This window comes from Leptonychotes weddellii, chromosome 16, assembly GCF_054177405.1.
Source record: "Leptonychotes weddellii isolate Sample4059 chromosome 16, ASM5417740v2, whole genome shotgun sequence".
NCBI classification, from domain to species: Eukaryota; Metazoa; Chordata; class Mammalia; order Carnivora; family Phocidae; genus Leptonychotes; species Leptonychotes weddellii.
In genome coordinates, this window is record NC_138384.1 from 11,588,296 (window position 1) to 11,603,217 (window position 14,922).

General features: G+C 46.1%; 1 protein-coding gene across 1 annotated transcript in view; it reads left to right on the plus strand.

Moving 5' to 3' along the window:
• The window catches only part of GLG1 (golgi glycoprotein 1), a 162,052-nt gene extending 147,431 nt beyond the window's left edge, over positions 1-14,621 (plus strand). The window contains exons 19-26 of the mRNA XM_081807360.1: positions 622-759; positions 2,180-2,303; positions 3,000-3,142; positions 3,546-3,647; positions 4,748-4,855; positions 6,620-6,740; positions 7,339-7,445; positions 9,523-14,621. Of these exons, the coding sequence (XP_081663486.1) occupies positions 622-759; positions 2,180-2,303; positions 3,000-3,142; positions 3,546-3,647; positions 4,748-4,855; positions 6,620-6,740; positions 7,339-7,445; positions 9,523-9,690 (1,011 nt within the window). The 3' untranslated portion in view covers positions 9,691-14,621. The remainder of the gene's footprint in view (positions 1-621; positions 760-2,179; positions 2,304-2,999; positions 3,143-3,545; positions 3,648-4,747; positions 4,856-6,619; positions 6,741-7,338; positions 7,446-9,522) is intronic.
• Positions 14,622-14,922: the final 301 nt, after the last annotated feature.

Sequence of the window (14,922 nt, forward strand, 5' to 3'; positions counted from 1 at the left end):
TGGTGTAGGGAACGGCAGATTTCAGGATACACTTAATTCACTATCTTAAAATCCATCGTGTGGCACTTTATGCTTTTATGTTAACCCACTCCTCTTTTTTTTTTTTTTTTTTGGTAGTTATTTGTTTATAAAAGTTTGCCCTGTGAGACTGTATTTATCTGGGGTAAGGACTGGGTCTCTTTCATGTCTGGCATCTAATGCTCTATTCTCATGTGGTAAATGGTGAGTTAAACTGATCCTCCTAGCTCGTGCCTACTGTCTAGTCAGGGCTTTTGCTCCAGAGAAAGGCAGAGAGCCTAATGTGGGCTCCAGAAGGAATCTGGACAAGGAAGAGCTGGAAGGCAGAAGAAACCAGGAATCTGAGTGGGTTTCCTTCCTTTTAGACTCCAGTGCAGTCTGCTCAACTCATCCATTATTTTTATACAGTTTGGTTCACTCTTAGCCCTGAAGCTGTAAATTGATTAATTCTCCTTGGTGAGCAAATTCTGATTCCTGTTGCCTAGGAATTCGGAATGGAACAAAAGATGGGGAATGCACTAAGAACTGAAGGCTGTAGTCAGAACTCTTGGATTATCAAGCCAGGATACACCCCTTAACACGACCATAATTCTTGTGCCCTAGATTATTGAATGTCTGAAAGAAAACAAGAAGCAGCTAAGTACCCGTTGCCACCAGAAAGTTTTTAAGCTACAGGAGACAGAGATGATGGACCCAGAACTAGACTATACACTCATGAGAGTTTGCAAGCAGATGATAAAGGTAAGGGATCCAAAACCAGGGGGCAAGCACAGGATAAGTAAAAATAACAACATAAGCTTCTTTCAATGTCGGAGTAAATTTGTATAATCTTTTCATTCAACCTCTTTTATACAAATGAGACAGTGGTTCTCATAGTGTGGTCCCTCAGCATCACCTGGAAACTGATCAGTGCTTGGGCCCACCGCATATCTACTGAATCAGAAACTCTGGGAGCAGAGTTGTCCGTTTTAACAAGGCTTCCAGGTGATTCTGATGCAGGCTCAAGTGTAAGAACCACTGAGCTAAGCTAACTGAGCTCACCTTGACCTAAGGCACAAGTGAATAGATACCCAGGAAATACATGATTAGTCTTTGAGAGCGGGTAGTGGTAGGTATACTGAAAAAGCCACCACCAAGTGTCCTGATCATCGTCCTTCTGCAATCGAAAGACTTTTCTGTTCTACAAGTTCTTTTGTTTCATACACTTTTCCAGTGAGCGTTCTCTACAGCAGGGCTGACTTGAGAACCTAGATGCCAGTTCCTGAATCTTTCCACATATGTGAAGAGATTAAACTTAAAGTTCTGATGCCTTATTTAAAATAAAATAAAACAAAATGCTTTATTATAATTTACTGAAATAAAATACTATTTTAAAATAAAATGGTATTTTTCACTCTATCAGATACCAAAGAGAATTGTGAAAGTTAGAAGTGTCTTTAGCTGGGCCTGGTAGATTTGAGTCCTATGTAAAAGTGGAAATGTTAGACTCTGATTTGAGGTAGTTTTGTAAGATTTTGATGACTTTTATAAAAGCCAGTCAGCAACCCACGTCACCAACCTATATTAAGGTATCAGTAGACTGTGATTAGCAGATAGACTGTTAATTAGCACATAGAGATGGAATTTATTATTAGTCCAAAATGGATCTCTCTGACTTCAAGGACACTAACAAGTGTACAGGGGCTAGCTCACAGGTTTGGTAGGATTATAGCCCCCGTAGTTAAAAGATGAACTAGACTGGTCCTTTCCCCACATTCTTGTTCACATTGATTGGTGGGTAATTTTTAAGTTCCCTGTTCCAATTGGGTAGGTACGGCTTGAGGGCTACCTGGCCACCTGGTATGGCATTACATTCATCCTTAAACAATATTTAAGCTCAGGAGATGTCATATAATGTAATATAGCCATGTGGGTACAGAGTCAGTCCTATGCAAAATAGGAAACAGTGAGAGTAGTAGAACTATGAGCGATATAGTAGAGAATAGATGAAGAAAGGGGAAGTTGAGGCTGGGTTTGTATTCAGACTTAGCTGTTTCTCTTGCACCGAGTGATATCTTCAAGCCGATTTTGTCGTTAGCACTCCAATAGATGAAAGAATGGTATGGATGGTGTTAATTGCCGTATTTGGATAACTACTTTTGTAAAACTTTATTTCTTGCAGAGGTTCTGTCCAGAAGCAGATTCCAAAACCATGTTGCAGTGCTTGAAACAAAATAAAAACAGTGAATTGATGGATCCCAAATGCAAACAGATGATAACCAAGCGCCAGATCACCCAGAACACAGGTAACATCGTGGCCTGGCTTTCCCCATCCCTTTGAGTGGGGCTTCAGTGGAACTGAGTTGGCATATACCTGCCTTATTAAACTACAGGTGTTTTGTTGTCTGTGGGTTTTAAGGGAATGGTCTGGATGCAATAAGCAAAACGACTTATTCTTTCTTCAAAGAGTATCTGGGAGAACAGAATGGAAGTCGTAGGAAAGAGGACACAGGAGTCAGGGCTGGAGTTCTTTGAAAACTCTAGAGATTTAACAAAACTTCCTGCATGTGGTAGGAGAATATATGGGTAATGTCTTTTAGAAGAGAGAAATTTCGTCTCTGAGTGACAAGACCTTGTAACATAGTTGGTAAGATGAGTCAGGTAATCTCAGTGTTTTCCAAAACCTCTGTTATGGGGAACATTAGTGATGGCTGCTTGGTCTTCATGACAACTACTAAGAATGCAGGTACCAGCAGAGCCCGTGGAGCTGCTGCAAAGTAGAATTCCTGGGGCTCCATCTCCACCTCTACTCTTTCATTAAATTCTGTTGCTGGGCTGGTTAAAAATAGCATAGTGAGAGCTCGGTAAGCATTTAGCGAATAAACAAATCAGTGGTTTGTTTGTGGTCAGTGACATAATATGCCCCCTTTTGAAAGGTAGATCTCTAATGTTTGTGAATCAGGTGGAATATTTTATCATGTTCTTATAACTTTCCACTCCAGATTACCGCCTAAACCCTGTGTTAAGGAAAGCCTGTAAAGCTGACATTCCTAAATTCTGCCATGGTATCCTGACTAAGGCCAAGGATGATTCAGAGCTGGAAGGTCAAGTCATCTCTTGTCTCAAGCTGAGATATGCTGATCAGGTATAAACTGGCTTGGACTCTTCACAGAGGTGTGGTTGTAGAGGCCCCTCGACTCCTGGTCATTTTTTCTTGGGAAGTCCCTAGCTTGCTCCTACTTTCCCAAGACCTTTTTCATACCTTCCCAAATTGGGCCAAATAAAAAGCTGCAGTTGTGGGGTGCCTGGGTGGCTCAGTCTTTAAGCGTCTGCCTTCGGCTCAGGTCATGATCCCAGGGTCCTGGGATAGAGCCCCGCATCGAGTTCCCTGCTCTGCGGGAAGCCTGCTTCTCCCTCTCCCACTCCCCCTGCTTGTGTTCCTTCTCTCGCTGTGTCTCTTTCTGTCAAATAAATATAAAATCTTTAAATAAATAAATAAAGCTGAAATTGTCTGATAGGCTGATGAAGTCTCCCTTTGTCACATGTAGCGGCTTTCTTCAGACTGTGAAGACCAGATACGGATTATTATCCAGGAGTCTGCTCTGGATTACCGACTAGATCCTCAGCTCCAGCTGCACTGCTCAGATGAGGTAGGATTTGGGTACGAAACTGGTTATGAACAGAGCTGGTCAGAGAAATCTTATTGGAGAAGAGTCCTGTTTTCTCTTGCCCTTCAGCCTTGAATCCAGGATAGTTGAAGGCCCATCTTCTGGATTCTCCATTGTTTGAGTTTCTGGTTCCCTGTGACACTGAATTAGACTTGGCACTGGTCCTATCACTATACAGTGTTGGTTCCATGTTTCTCTGTTGTACTAGAGTATTCTTTTTATTTTATTTTTTATTTTTGGTATTTTTTTTATTATGTTATGTTAATCACCATACATTACATCATTAGTTTTTGATGTAGTGTCCCACAGTTCATTGTTTGCGTGTACTAGAGTATTCTTTTATTATATATGTCTCCATATAGTTTGTTCTTCCCTTCTCCTTATTCTGATGGTCAACCTAGAATACCCTGAGACTTGTCAGAAAAATAAAGTGCTCCTCTAATAGCACTAAAGAAATGCCTGTCCTTGGAAATTATTTGACTTCCTAGCTAGAAAAGGCCATGTGGAGAACTTTGTTCAACAACATATGTCAATTTTAGGGGATCATAGCTAAAGATTTTTAAAAGAAGCTTACTCACACAGCTGTCCAAAGAAAACTAAGTTTTTAATCTTTGGTGTGGACTGTGTTTTAGAACCCCTTTGTGTGTGTGTGTGTGTGTGTGTGTGTGTGTGTGTGCGCACGCATACCACATACGCACACGTGCTGCCAAGTTGTGAGTCTGAGTTGACCCTGAACCTTATAAAGCATTTGCTTTTAGTATTTCACTTGGTTATATCACCTTCCTCCTGTATCATCAAGGATAGCCTTCTTTGTGACCAATCCTGGGACAGTCTGACTCAAATCTCAGGGTTGACAGCATAAAGATGGGTACACTGATTGGTTTTCGACTCTGTGTGCCGGTCCTCGTGAAGGAGGATGGGGCCTCGCAGCTTGTACAGGAGGCAGGGGAGTGAAGTCCATCGGGAAACTGTTTGAGAGGACCTGTGGCTCCGTGTGGGAGGACCACCAAATCTACAGGCTGCAGAGCAAGGTTTCTGGTGAGAGTAGAGATGGCCTTGTGTTTCATGTGTCTCTTGAACAGATCTCTAATCTGTGTGCTGAAGAAGCAGCAGCCCAAGAGCAGACGGGTCAAGTGGAGGAATGCCTCAAAGTTAACCTGCTCAAAATCAAGACGGACACTTGTAAGAAGGTAATCACCACCATCAGTGGCCCTTTTCCTGCCTGCTTTCACTCCTTTTTCTCTTTCCTTCCAATGCTGTCCTCTGACGTCTCAGGGATAACATCTAAACCTTCCTCCCCAGAATTCTACACACTGTTCCCTCTTAGAAAACCTTAATTGGGTTCTTAACAATTAATCACCTATACCTTAAGTATTCTTTCACATGTACTAATTATTTGTGAATATGTCTCATCCCCACAACCAGGCCGTTGTTGAGGGGCACTGTGAGTACGCTGCCGAGAGCAAGATGTCAAGTCCAACATATCAGTACATATACTGCATCCATAAAAGTCATTTCAGAAATAGCACATAAAAACAAAGTTAACAAAATGTGACTGCTAAGCATACATTATCTTGTAAAACTGCAACTGAGATGATCTATCTGATCTTTTTTAAAAAACTTTTTCTTTTTTTGAAAAGTGTTTCAGTGATGTCATTGTTGAGTCACTGTGACTACTGTACACAGATCTTTTCATCTGCTGAAATGCTTCCGATTGCACACGGTCTGAGGAATGGAGGGAGTTGGCGGAAAGCTAAATCCAGATATTTTCCTTGGACTGCTTTGTCATCAAATGATCCCATTTAACTTTGAAGAGGACTTTTTGAACAATATTTGAGTTTCGGGTTTTCTTTTCTTGTTTTTATTATTGTTGTTTTATTGGGACTATAGTCTTTCCATTGAAAGCAAACTATTTTTATTTAAGAAAGCATTTCTAGGGGCACCTAGGTTGCACGGTTTAGCGTCTGACTCTTGGTTTCAGCTCAGGTCGTGATCTCAGGATCGTGGGATTGAGCCCCGCGTCAGTCTCAGCATGGATTCTCTTTCTCTCTCTAAAGTAAATAAATAAATTTGGGCGCCTGGGTGGCTCAGTTGGTTAAGCGACTGCCTTCGGCTCAGGTCATGATCCTGGAGTCCCTGGATCGAGTCCCGCATCGGGCTCCCTGCTCGGCGGGGAGTCTGCTTCTCCTTCTGACCCTCCCCCCTCTCATGTGCTTGCTCTCTCTCATTCTCTCTCTCTCAAATACATAAATAAAATCTTAAAAAAAAAAAAAAAACCTAAAGTAAATAAATAAATTTAATTAAAAGAACAGAAAAGCATTTCTGGCCTGTCTTTACCTCCTATTCTTTCATCGTGTATAAATGGAGAGACTGCAGAGCTGATTTCAGTTCCATCATTTTTATATTCCTCTTGTTCGGAACATCTTTAAACTCAGTAAGAATTGTTCTTGCAGTAAAATTTATGCTCTCTCAGTCTTTTTTTTTTTTTTCTTTTGAGAATAATGGAGGTAAAGTGAAACATTTTGCAAACGTTGACCGTTGTTTGGGAATTTTAAGATAGCATATTACTCTGATTTTCAGATTTCACATTTTTCAGTCTTCTTAAAGTAAGAAAATAGCTATGTTATACCAGTATAAATACTAACACTTAGTATTTAATAATATGGCATGCCAGACTGCCAAAACCCAAATCTGATTTTATAACCCCACACTTTACTGAGCATACAGCTTTGCTTACACTAGGTCTCCCAGGTGTATTTATGGACTTAAATCAGTTGCTAAAAATCTACATTCTTTTCATCATCACCACATTGCCACCTATCTCGACAAGTTCTGTTGCTAACCCTCAGCCTTCCCTCCTTGACTTTTTTGTTTGTATATAAAGTATTTGCAGATAACAGATCTGATGCATTTCCTCTACAAAAGCTCTCTCTGCGATGATTTTCCCTTCCTAGGAAGTGTTAAACATGCTGAAGGAAAGCAAAGCAGACATCTTTGTGGACCCAGTCCTTCATACAGCGTGTGCCCTGGACATTAAACACCACTGTGCAGCCATTACACCTGGCCGAGGGCGTCGTAAGTCACTGTTGACTCTGACAGTCTCGGAACTCTCTCTCAGACTCCCTCTGAGAGCACTTGCAGCCACTCTCTTCTGTAGCTGCAGCTCAGACACAGACAGCATCCTCTGGGGACCTGGTTGATGCTGGAACTAGGCTTTTGTGGCAGAATGAATTTAAGAATAGTCCTTTGGGTTTGAACTGACCTAGCCATGACCAGATGTACGGATCTGATGAAAAGGGAAGGTTGAGTACTTATCAGGGAAGCAAAACTTAGTCATCATCATGGCCCTCTTCCCCCTTGTCCAAACTAGAGCAGCTTCATCAACTTTCCCAGTAGCCACACTGGGCGGATCCTGGGCAGGTAGAAAGTTGTTTCCGAGCCAGACGTGCCCAGTAAAAATGAGAGCGGTTTTAAAAGTCTGTGGGCAGCTGGCCTTGGAAGTTCAGTATCATTCTTCTTCATGTGAAATCTTGGTTCAAGTTTCCTAGAATGGATTTAACTTTGTATAGCCCATAAATCTGAATTCTCTGGTGGTGAGGTCCCCTTCTCCCAACCTTACAGAAATTTCTGTTCTGGACAGTTTCAGACTCTTCTTATCCCTTTTCTTCCACAGAAATGTCCTGCCTCATGGAGGCCCTGGAGGATAAGCGGGTGAGGTTACAACCCGAGTGCAAAAAACGCCTCAATGACCGGATTGAAATGTGGAGTTACGCTGCAAAGGTAATGACCGAGAGAATCTCCTGAAACGGTCATCTCTCTGTCATTTCCCCAGCTTCTCCACTGGTCTTGTCCTTGTTGCGAGACCAGCAGGGAGGGTATTCGAAAAGCCACCCCAGCTTCCCTGAGCCTGCAGCCCCCATCTGCTTTTGCCACGGGGCTGTGTCCACAGGCTTCGCCAGGGCCAGCGCTTTCTCTTCATTGCCCATAGTCCACCACGGAAAAGCAAGTCACCCAAAGGATGGGACTGAAGCCAGCCATGCGCAGAGAACCCAGATGTCATGCCCATGGGAAAGCAAGCAGGCTGGCCACTGCTGTCTGAAAGCTTGGTTTTCTGACTTGACCCAGTGTTTGGGAGGAGCATATGTTTATGAGACTAGCCCTAGCCCTCGGCTAGGCTGAAGCAGGGAAATAATTGGGCAGAGAGACATCAGGACACTGGTCAATGTATGTGGTACCCGGGCAGACTGGGGCCGGGGAGATTTTTCCTACAAAAATTGAGCCTCAGCGAGAAGAATAACCGTTCTTCTCATGTGTACATTGCGTTGTGGTGTATAAGACACACTGATGGCCATATTACCTCGTTTGAACCTTGAAACCCAGCGGGGTAAGTGGGGTGATTATTTCCTCACTTTACGGTCATGGAAGCTGTGACTTGGCCTCAGTGAGAAAGTCAGGTTTCTAGATCCACGCTCTTGGTGTCACCCACATTGGGACAGACATTCCCAGTTGCCTTAGATTAAGAGAGTGATCACAAGAACTGCGCCCACTTTCTTGACCAGTTCCTCTTGTCGCCCACTTGAAAGGTCAAGGTAACAGGCAAACAGGAAGGACCATGAAAAGTCTTCACACCTAGATGTAAGGGAAATGAAGGGACGGGATCACAGCTGTCCCAAGTAGCAAGCACGTCCCCTCACCCCCTCTTCGAAGGGACCCGAGCTGGCTTGGAAGCCATCAGTTAAGTGAGGCAATGGAGAGGCGCCACGTCAGTCTCTCCCTTGCTCAGCCTCTCCGCCAGTCCGTTGCGAAGCGTTGCTGCCATGACCCCACTGCTGGCGTGGTGCCAGCAAATGTCAGCACGCAGATCACGTTCGTCTGAAACCTCCCCGCTCTGTGGGATGCGCAGAGAAGCAGATAGACATAGCCAGATGTCTCTGGGAAGGCCCTCTCGGGCACCCAGGCTAAGGCGAGACCCAGAAGAGCAGGTCCCTGTCCCTGTGCGCCTGGGGAGCCTTTGGGCCCTGATTCTGCTCTCGGGGGCTGCACAGAGGTCCATCCGAGAAAGCAGAGAGAGGAGCACAGTATGGAAACTGGCTAGACTGCAAGTCCATGACTGTGGGAGTGGTGCAGTGTGTTCAGTCGGCCTGAGTCATGTTTGCACAGTGTTTCTGCTGGGGGGCAGTGCTCACGACTTAATGGTGAGTGAAAAGAAGTCAAGATACAGAACCAGCATCCAACACAATCTCAACTGTTCTCTGTGTTTTTAAAAATAAATCCGAATACGTAAGAACCTGTGACATTGTGCAAGTAACCACCTCCCACCCCTTGGGCCTCTGGGTCTTCAGCTGTAATGTGGGAGTAATAAAATCTACTTTCAAGGATTGGTATGAGGACTAAATGATTGAAAACATGTCAGTGGGGCACCTAGGTGGCTCAGTTGGTTGAGCGTCTGACTCTTGATCTCAGCTCGGGTCTTAATCTCAGGGTGGTGAGTTCAAACCCCACCATGGGCTCCACGCCAGGTGTGAGCCCCGTTGGGAAAAAAGCAAAGCCATGTGGAGCACTCTGCCAGGTCTTCAGTGTAAGGGCTGCTGCCAGGTTGGTGGTGACGGTCACCATGATGGATGGTATGAGACCCCATCTCTTTGTATTTGTCTGTATTTTCTAATTTTGTGCAGTAGATATGCCTGTATTATCAGGAAAAGGAATTGTAGCTCTGTGTTTGATTTTCTTGTCCCTGTCCTCTCTCCCCAAAAGAAATGGCATAAGCTAAACTAAGAATTGAGGGGGGCGAGATAGAGCTGGCACCGCCCTAGCCCACTTCTCTCTCAGAGGCCGATGCTGCGGTGTGTCTTTGCAGGTGGCCCCAGCAGATGGCTTCTCTGACCTCGCCATGCAAGTGATGACATCTCCATCAAAGAACTACATTCTGTCTGTAATCAGTGGGAGCATCTGTATATTGTTCCTGATTGGCCTGATGTGTGGACGTATCACCAAGCGGGTAACACGAGAGCTCAAGGACAGGTAGAGCCACCTTGACCGCCAGAGGAACTACCTGTCCGGTGCCCAGTTTGTACAGCCCTCCTGTATAGTGTGCCCACTCACCTGGTTCTTCTCACAGGTGGCACCAACACCCATGTTAGAGCAGCAGCAGGTGTCCTCTGCATTGTCCCGTCTCCAACTTCGCCCGTGTCCATGGTGCCCTCCTCCTCCTCCTTCTCCTCCTCCTCCTCGACCATTTGTGCAGCAGCTGCAGCTGGCCGCTCTGGTTATTGCCTGTGTTGGCAAATTGGGGTTTACCTGCCCGTAGACAAGTCTCTCTCATACCAATGGAACTACCAATACTTCCAGAACCAACTTACCTGACCTGCAACTCAAATGATTTTTAAAAAAACAAAACCAAAAAAAAAAAAAGAAAAAGAAATTTTTAAAGAAAGAAAAAAATGTATATAGTAACACATCTCCTCCAGGCTTGATTGGGCAATGGGGTTATTTCTTCTGTGTGACTGTAAAATGAAGGCAGGACTTTAGGGGGAAAACACACCACCCAATATGCTATTACTGGGATGTCTTGCTCATTTCTCAAAAGCACTTTTGGACCATGTGGAGGCCATGGACTTCACCGAGGAGTGGGAAACCACTAACCAGCCTGCTTTGGGTCTTGTTTTCTTCTGGGCTGAAACAGTGATGCCTTCCACTTCCCACCTTAACAGAGCGACTGCTGGTCATGATCCCAAGGCCATGAGTATTTCTATGATCTCCTCACTTCAGTGAAGTAAAGCAAGCATGAGCTTCCCTGGGCCAAGGGCAAACGGGTTGGGGAGGAGATCAGAAGTGTGTGAAGCTGGTCAGCCACTTAATCTGCACCGGGAGGCTGGACTCTGAGTCCCAAGGCACAGGATCCCCAGGCATCATCCTCCTCCAGGCTAGCACAGGACTCAGTCACATTTGGATTGACCCTGCTGGGGGATAGCAGTTACTCTAGAAGGCCTGCTGGGAGACAGTGACTACAGCGGGGGAGGGAGCTCAGGGCAGGAAGGAGGGGCAGGGATTGATTCACTTTGCTTTATGTTTCAGGCAACAATGCAGGTCAGAGACAGTGGCTTATAAAGATTTAGGCGTGGTCTCAGGGTGTGACTGGCCGTCCAATGTGACCCTTCTGCAGGCTCGATGCCACCTTCCCAGACAAGTTCCCTTATGCCTCTTTGTGGAGAGGACTTGGAAAGTTACTATGTTAAAAGATGGAGCCTATTCTCCGTGTTTTGTTTTGTTTTTTTCCCCTTTCTGTCCATTTGCTGCATACACCCACTGTAGTAGGCATTGGCTAAATGTTGTACTTTGATGATTCATCAGTCTTTCCAGAATCTGAGCTTTATGGAAGCAGTCTTCCTGGCCGTCCTCCCTCGTCCTTCCAGTGTGGGATAACAGGTTTGGAGTGTAAAAGGGAGGGGTGCAAGCATCAGGGTCCAACCTGGCACACCTTGGTTTGAGTTTGGGCATGGAGTTACAGTGGCTGCACAAGAGGGTGGCGTGTACAGTAGGAGATATATTTATATAATATATATTTTATTAACCTGTTAGACGTCCACAGAGTATTATAAATCACGTGCCTAAAACTGTCCACGTAGACCATGGCGCCCTTCCTTGCCCTGCCCCTCCTTTGCCACCGTCCACATGGGCTGCAGGACCTACGCAACATTTGTCTCCCCTGAAATGTGTTCGATACAAAGTGGGTCAGTGTGTGGATCAGTTTATTCAAATTACTCCTTTTCTAATCTGACTGGCATATATTTGAATACTGTGGTTTTCTTCTTTTTCTTGTTGCTACCCTTCCTGGAGGCAGTGGGGTCCAGAAGCCAGCTCTGTCCCCCTGCCTAGGGTACTTCAAGTCACCAAGGGGAGCTGCTAAGCTGCTTGGTCCCCTCAGTCCTGCTCTTAGGGTCTTCCTGATTCTCAGCACCTGTCCTGGGATTCTTTAGCCTCATAAAACTTGAAACTCTTGGAGTCTGGGCAACAGCCCCCTGCTACCACCATTGTGGGACTGAATTGGGCTGGTCCAGATGGTCCACCTCCAGGGGTTCCCACCTGGGCTGCAGGAGCTTGGGAATGAGAACTGGGGATGTCATCTAAACGCAGGCCCCCACCAACGTGTCTGGCATGGTTTACAGGATAGGATAAACATTCATCATTTGGTGAGTGTGTGCGTACCGCTCTCCATCTGTACATTCTCCCTCCCAATGTATGTAAAACATCTCCATAGTTTAATGTGTCTTGACATTTTGGGTTTGTCTTAGTTGTCTGCAACAAATCGGGAAGCTTGAAAAGGAGTTTGATTCTTGAAACATTTGTCATCTTTAGAAATAGTCAGAATAAAAGGGATAATTCTGCCAGTATCTTCAGTTGCTTGTTGCTAGAAAGCATTTCATCATCCTGCGCGGAGTAGTTTCAGGTGACCGGTTCTTGAGAGTCCCAGGTAGTGTCCTGAGCAGTTTTCTACCTCCAGGGGGCCCAGCACCATCTGAACCTGTAGCTCACCTGTATCCATTGGTCCCTCATTTGGTGGAACAACACAGGTTCTGGGCCTCATGGATTACTAGCCTTATGGGTCAGTCGTGGATAAATCAGCTAGTCGAGAGTTAATGAAGAAGAGGAAACCATGGCCCTAGTGGAGGAGCCGATGATGGACCTTGTCCTTATCTCTTCTGGTGTCTAGCCCGTGGACAATAACAAGCAGCCAGTGATGGGGTTGGGGGGCAGGGGGGTGGGTGGTTCCAAGGTCAAGGCTTCAGGCACTTGCTGAAAATTACAGTAGCCAGGGAACTCATCTGGCCTTGTCAGCTCCCTCCAGTATCTCAGGGAGTCATACTCAATGTGCTCCACAATGCTCGAGAGGCACCAGGAGGTTACTCTCCCGGGCTGGAGGCCGTGCGGTACAGGAAATCAGAAATGCAGGCAGGCTGTCAAGAACAAGACTGTTCCCTCTAACTGAGTTTCTCTCACAGAAGGGTAGCTCTGGAAGTGAGACCTTTACCCTGGTGCATCCCTCACCTCCCTCTGCTCTTGGTTCTGTCCCAAGAAAAGTCTCTTAGCAAGATGTGCTGAGGTGGGAGCAGAGCAGAGGCTCAGGTTCACTCCAGCAGTAAAGCCTTCCTCTTCTGCATTCCCTGGAGAACCCTCAGTTCTGTGGGTCCGGTCGGCTTGTTCGGAGCCAGCCTGTCCCTGGAAGCCAGGGGATTCTGGTGCTCTGCAGGCATTGGCCTGAATTCCCTGCAGGCCTTCCGGGCCTTCCGCTGTCTCGTATCCTGTACTTTCTTTTCTGGGGGACAGAGAGCAGCTCTGCAGGAGGGGGGGCGGGAGGAGAGTCTCCTTTCCCAGAAGAGGTGACAGAATGATCAGGTTTCACTTCCTCCCATTTCCCGAAGTCACGTAATAAAAGAATCCAATAGTAAAGAGGTCTGTATTAATCCATTCACATATCAAAGTGGAAAAGAACTTATGTGCTGACTTCCCTCTATTTTCCCAAGAGAAGATTCACTCTCATGTGTGAGAATGACTTCTGGAAATGTCTCCCATCCTCCCCACCTCCGGGCTGTGGTACAGCTTCTATCCCAAAGACCCCCACTATAGTGAGTCATCCAGGGAGAGGTGGATTGCTTCATGTAGCTGGTCTCAAATTCTTTTGAGAAAAGGCTCTCATTTCCTGTTTTTTCCCCTACCCCACCAAAAACTACCCACACTCTGAGTATAGCTTATGTTAAGTGAACAGATACGGAGAGCCATAACGCCAGCCAACCCAGCCTGACACATTCAACCTAAATTTTGCCATAGAACAAAAAGAAGACGGCTCTTTGAATTGTGTGCATTTAGGTATATAGTATCTGTATTTCAGATTCTTACAAATTTGAGAAACCTGAAAGATCCCTTTTATTTCTCGCGATTTGGGCGGCACCTGCATCGCTTTATCCAGTTCCTTGAGTTTCTCCTGGGCCTTTAGGGACTCCTCTCTCTTCACCTCTTCTCCTCTGGTCTCCGATTCCCAAGGGCCATGGGGCCAGAGCTGATGTTCTGGCCTGCCTTTGTCTTTCTTACTGTCTCCCTCTCTCCTCTGCTTTCGGTCGGCCATCTCTCTAGTACTCTCCTCTTGGTCCTCCTCTCCATTAGGACCAGGGTCACACGTTAGGTCAGTCTAGTTCGAAGGCGAAGCCCCCTTCCTGCCCCGGCCTCAGATGACAGACAAGTCATACAAACCCAGACTGACTCTTCAGAGTGACCAGCTTCCCTGAACCATCTAGGGAGGTCACTATGGAGACCCAGGGACTGTTTGTCATCCGGACCACAAGGTGGGACTATCTGCTTGGGCTGGTGGTGACAGGATCCTGACGGTTTCCTCTCCGTGCCTCCTCCCAAGATCTGTCACCACACCCCAGTAGGGATGTTGGGATTCGGACAGTACAGAAACCTCCCTAGGCAAGGAGAAAGTTCAGATAGTGCCTCTATATTCTGATTTTGCCTTCCCCCATCATGGAATCGACACCTGGACCCCAGAGCCCAGCAGGCCCATGCCAGAGCCAAGGAGGCAGGAGCAGGCCCCCGGGGCAGGCTGCAGCACACGGGCTGGAGGGGCCGCAGCAGAGCCGAGCCGGCCATAGGCTTCCTGACGGCTCCCCCCAGCTCAGCGTGCCCAGGTCAGTCCAAGCAGGAAAACAGACTGAACAGCAGGTGCTGTGTGAGATCTTAGGCCTTGAACTTTTTTTTTTTTTAAGAAAGAGAAAAAAAGTGAAATTAACAAGCCTCTTTTGTAAATGATTTTTCTTTCTATGTATAAAATCCCGGCAGTTCCTTGTTTTTACATGTTCATGCTGTGTAATTTTGAGATGTTACTGAGATCCTGAACATAATGTGCATTTTTTTCTGTACAGATGAAATGGGAGAATTTAATAAAGAGTTTGCAGGTTTTTACTGGTGAAATTTTCTCTGGTGACTGGGAGGACCCCCGCCTGCTCTGCCAGGAGCCGCCGTGGAGCTGTGCGCACTGACTGAACTTGCCGCCGACTCGCTGCACTCACTGGCGTCCTTTGTCTCCTCAGCTGGGGAGGTCAAGCAGAGTAGGACATAGGACCTTTAGAGGAGAGCCAGAGGTCAGATCCAAGGTGTTCTGACTTTCAGGCTGAGGTGTTGGGAATGATTCACTTGACGGACGTGTTTAAGGCACGGCCTAAGGCTCCTTCCTGGGGAGAGCTCCTAGCCGGGACCTATCCTT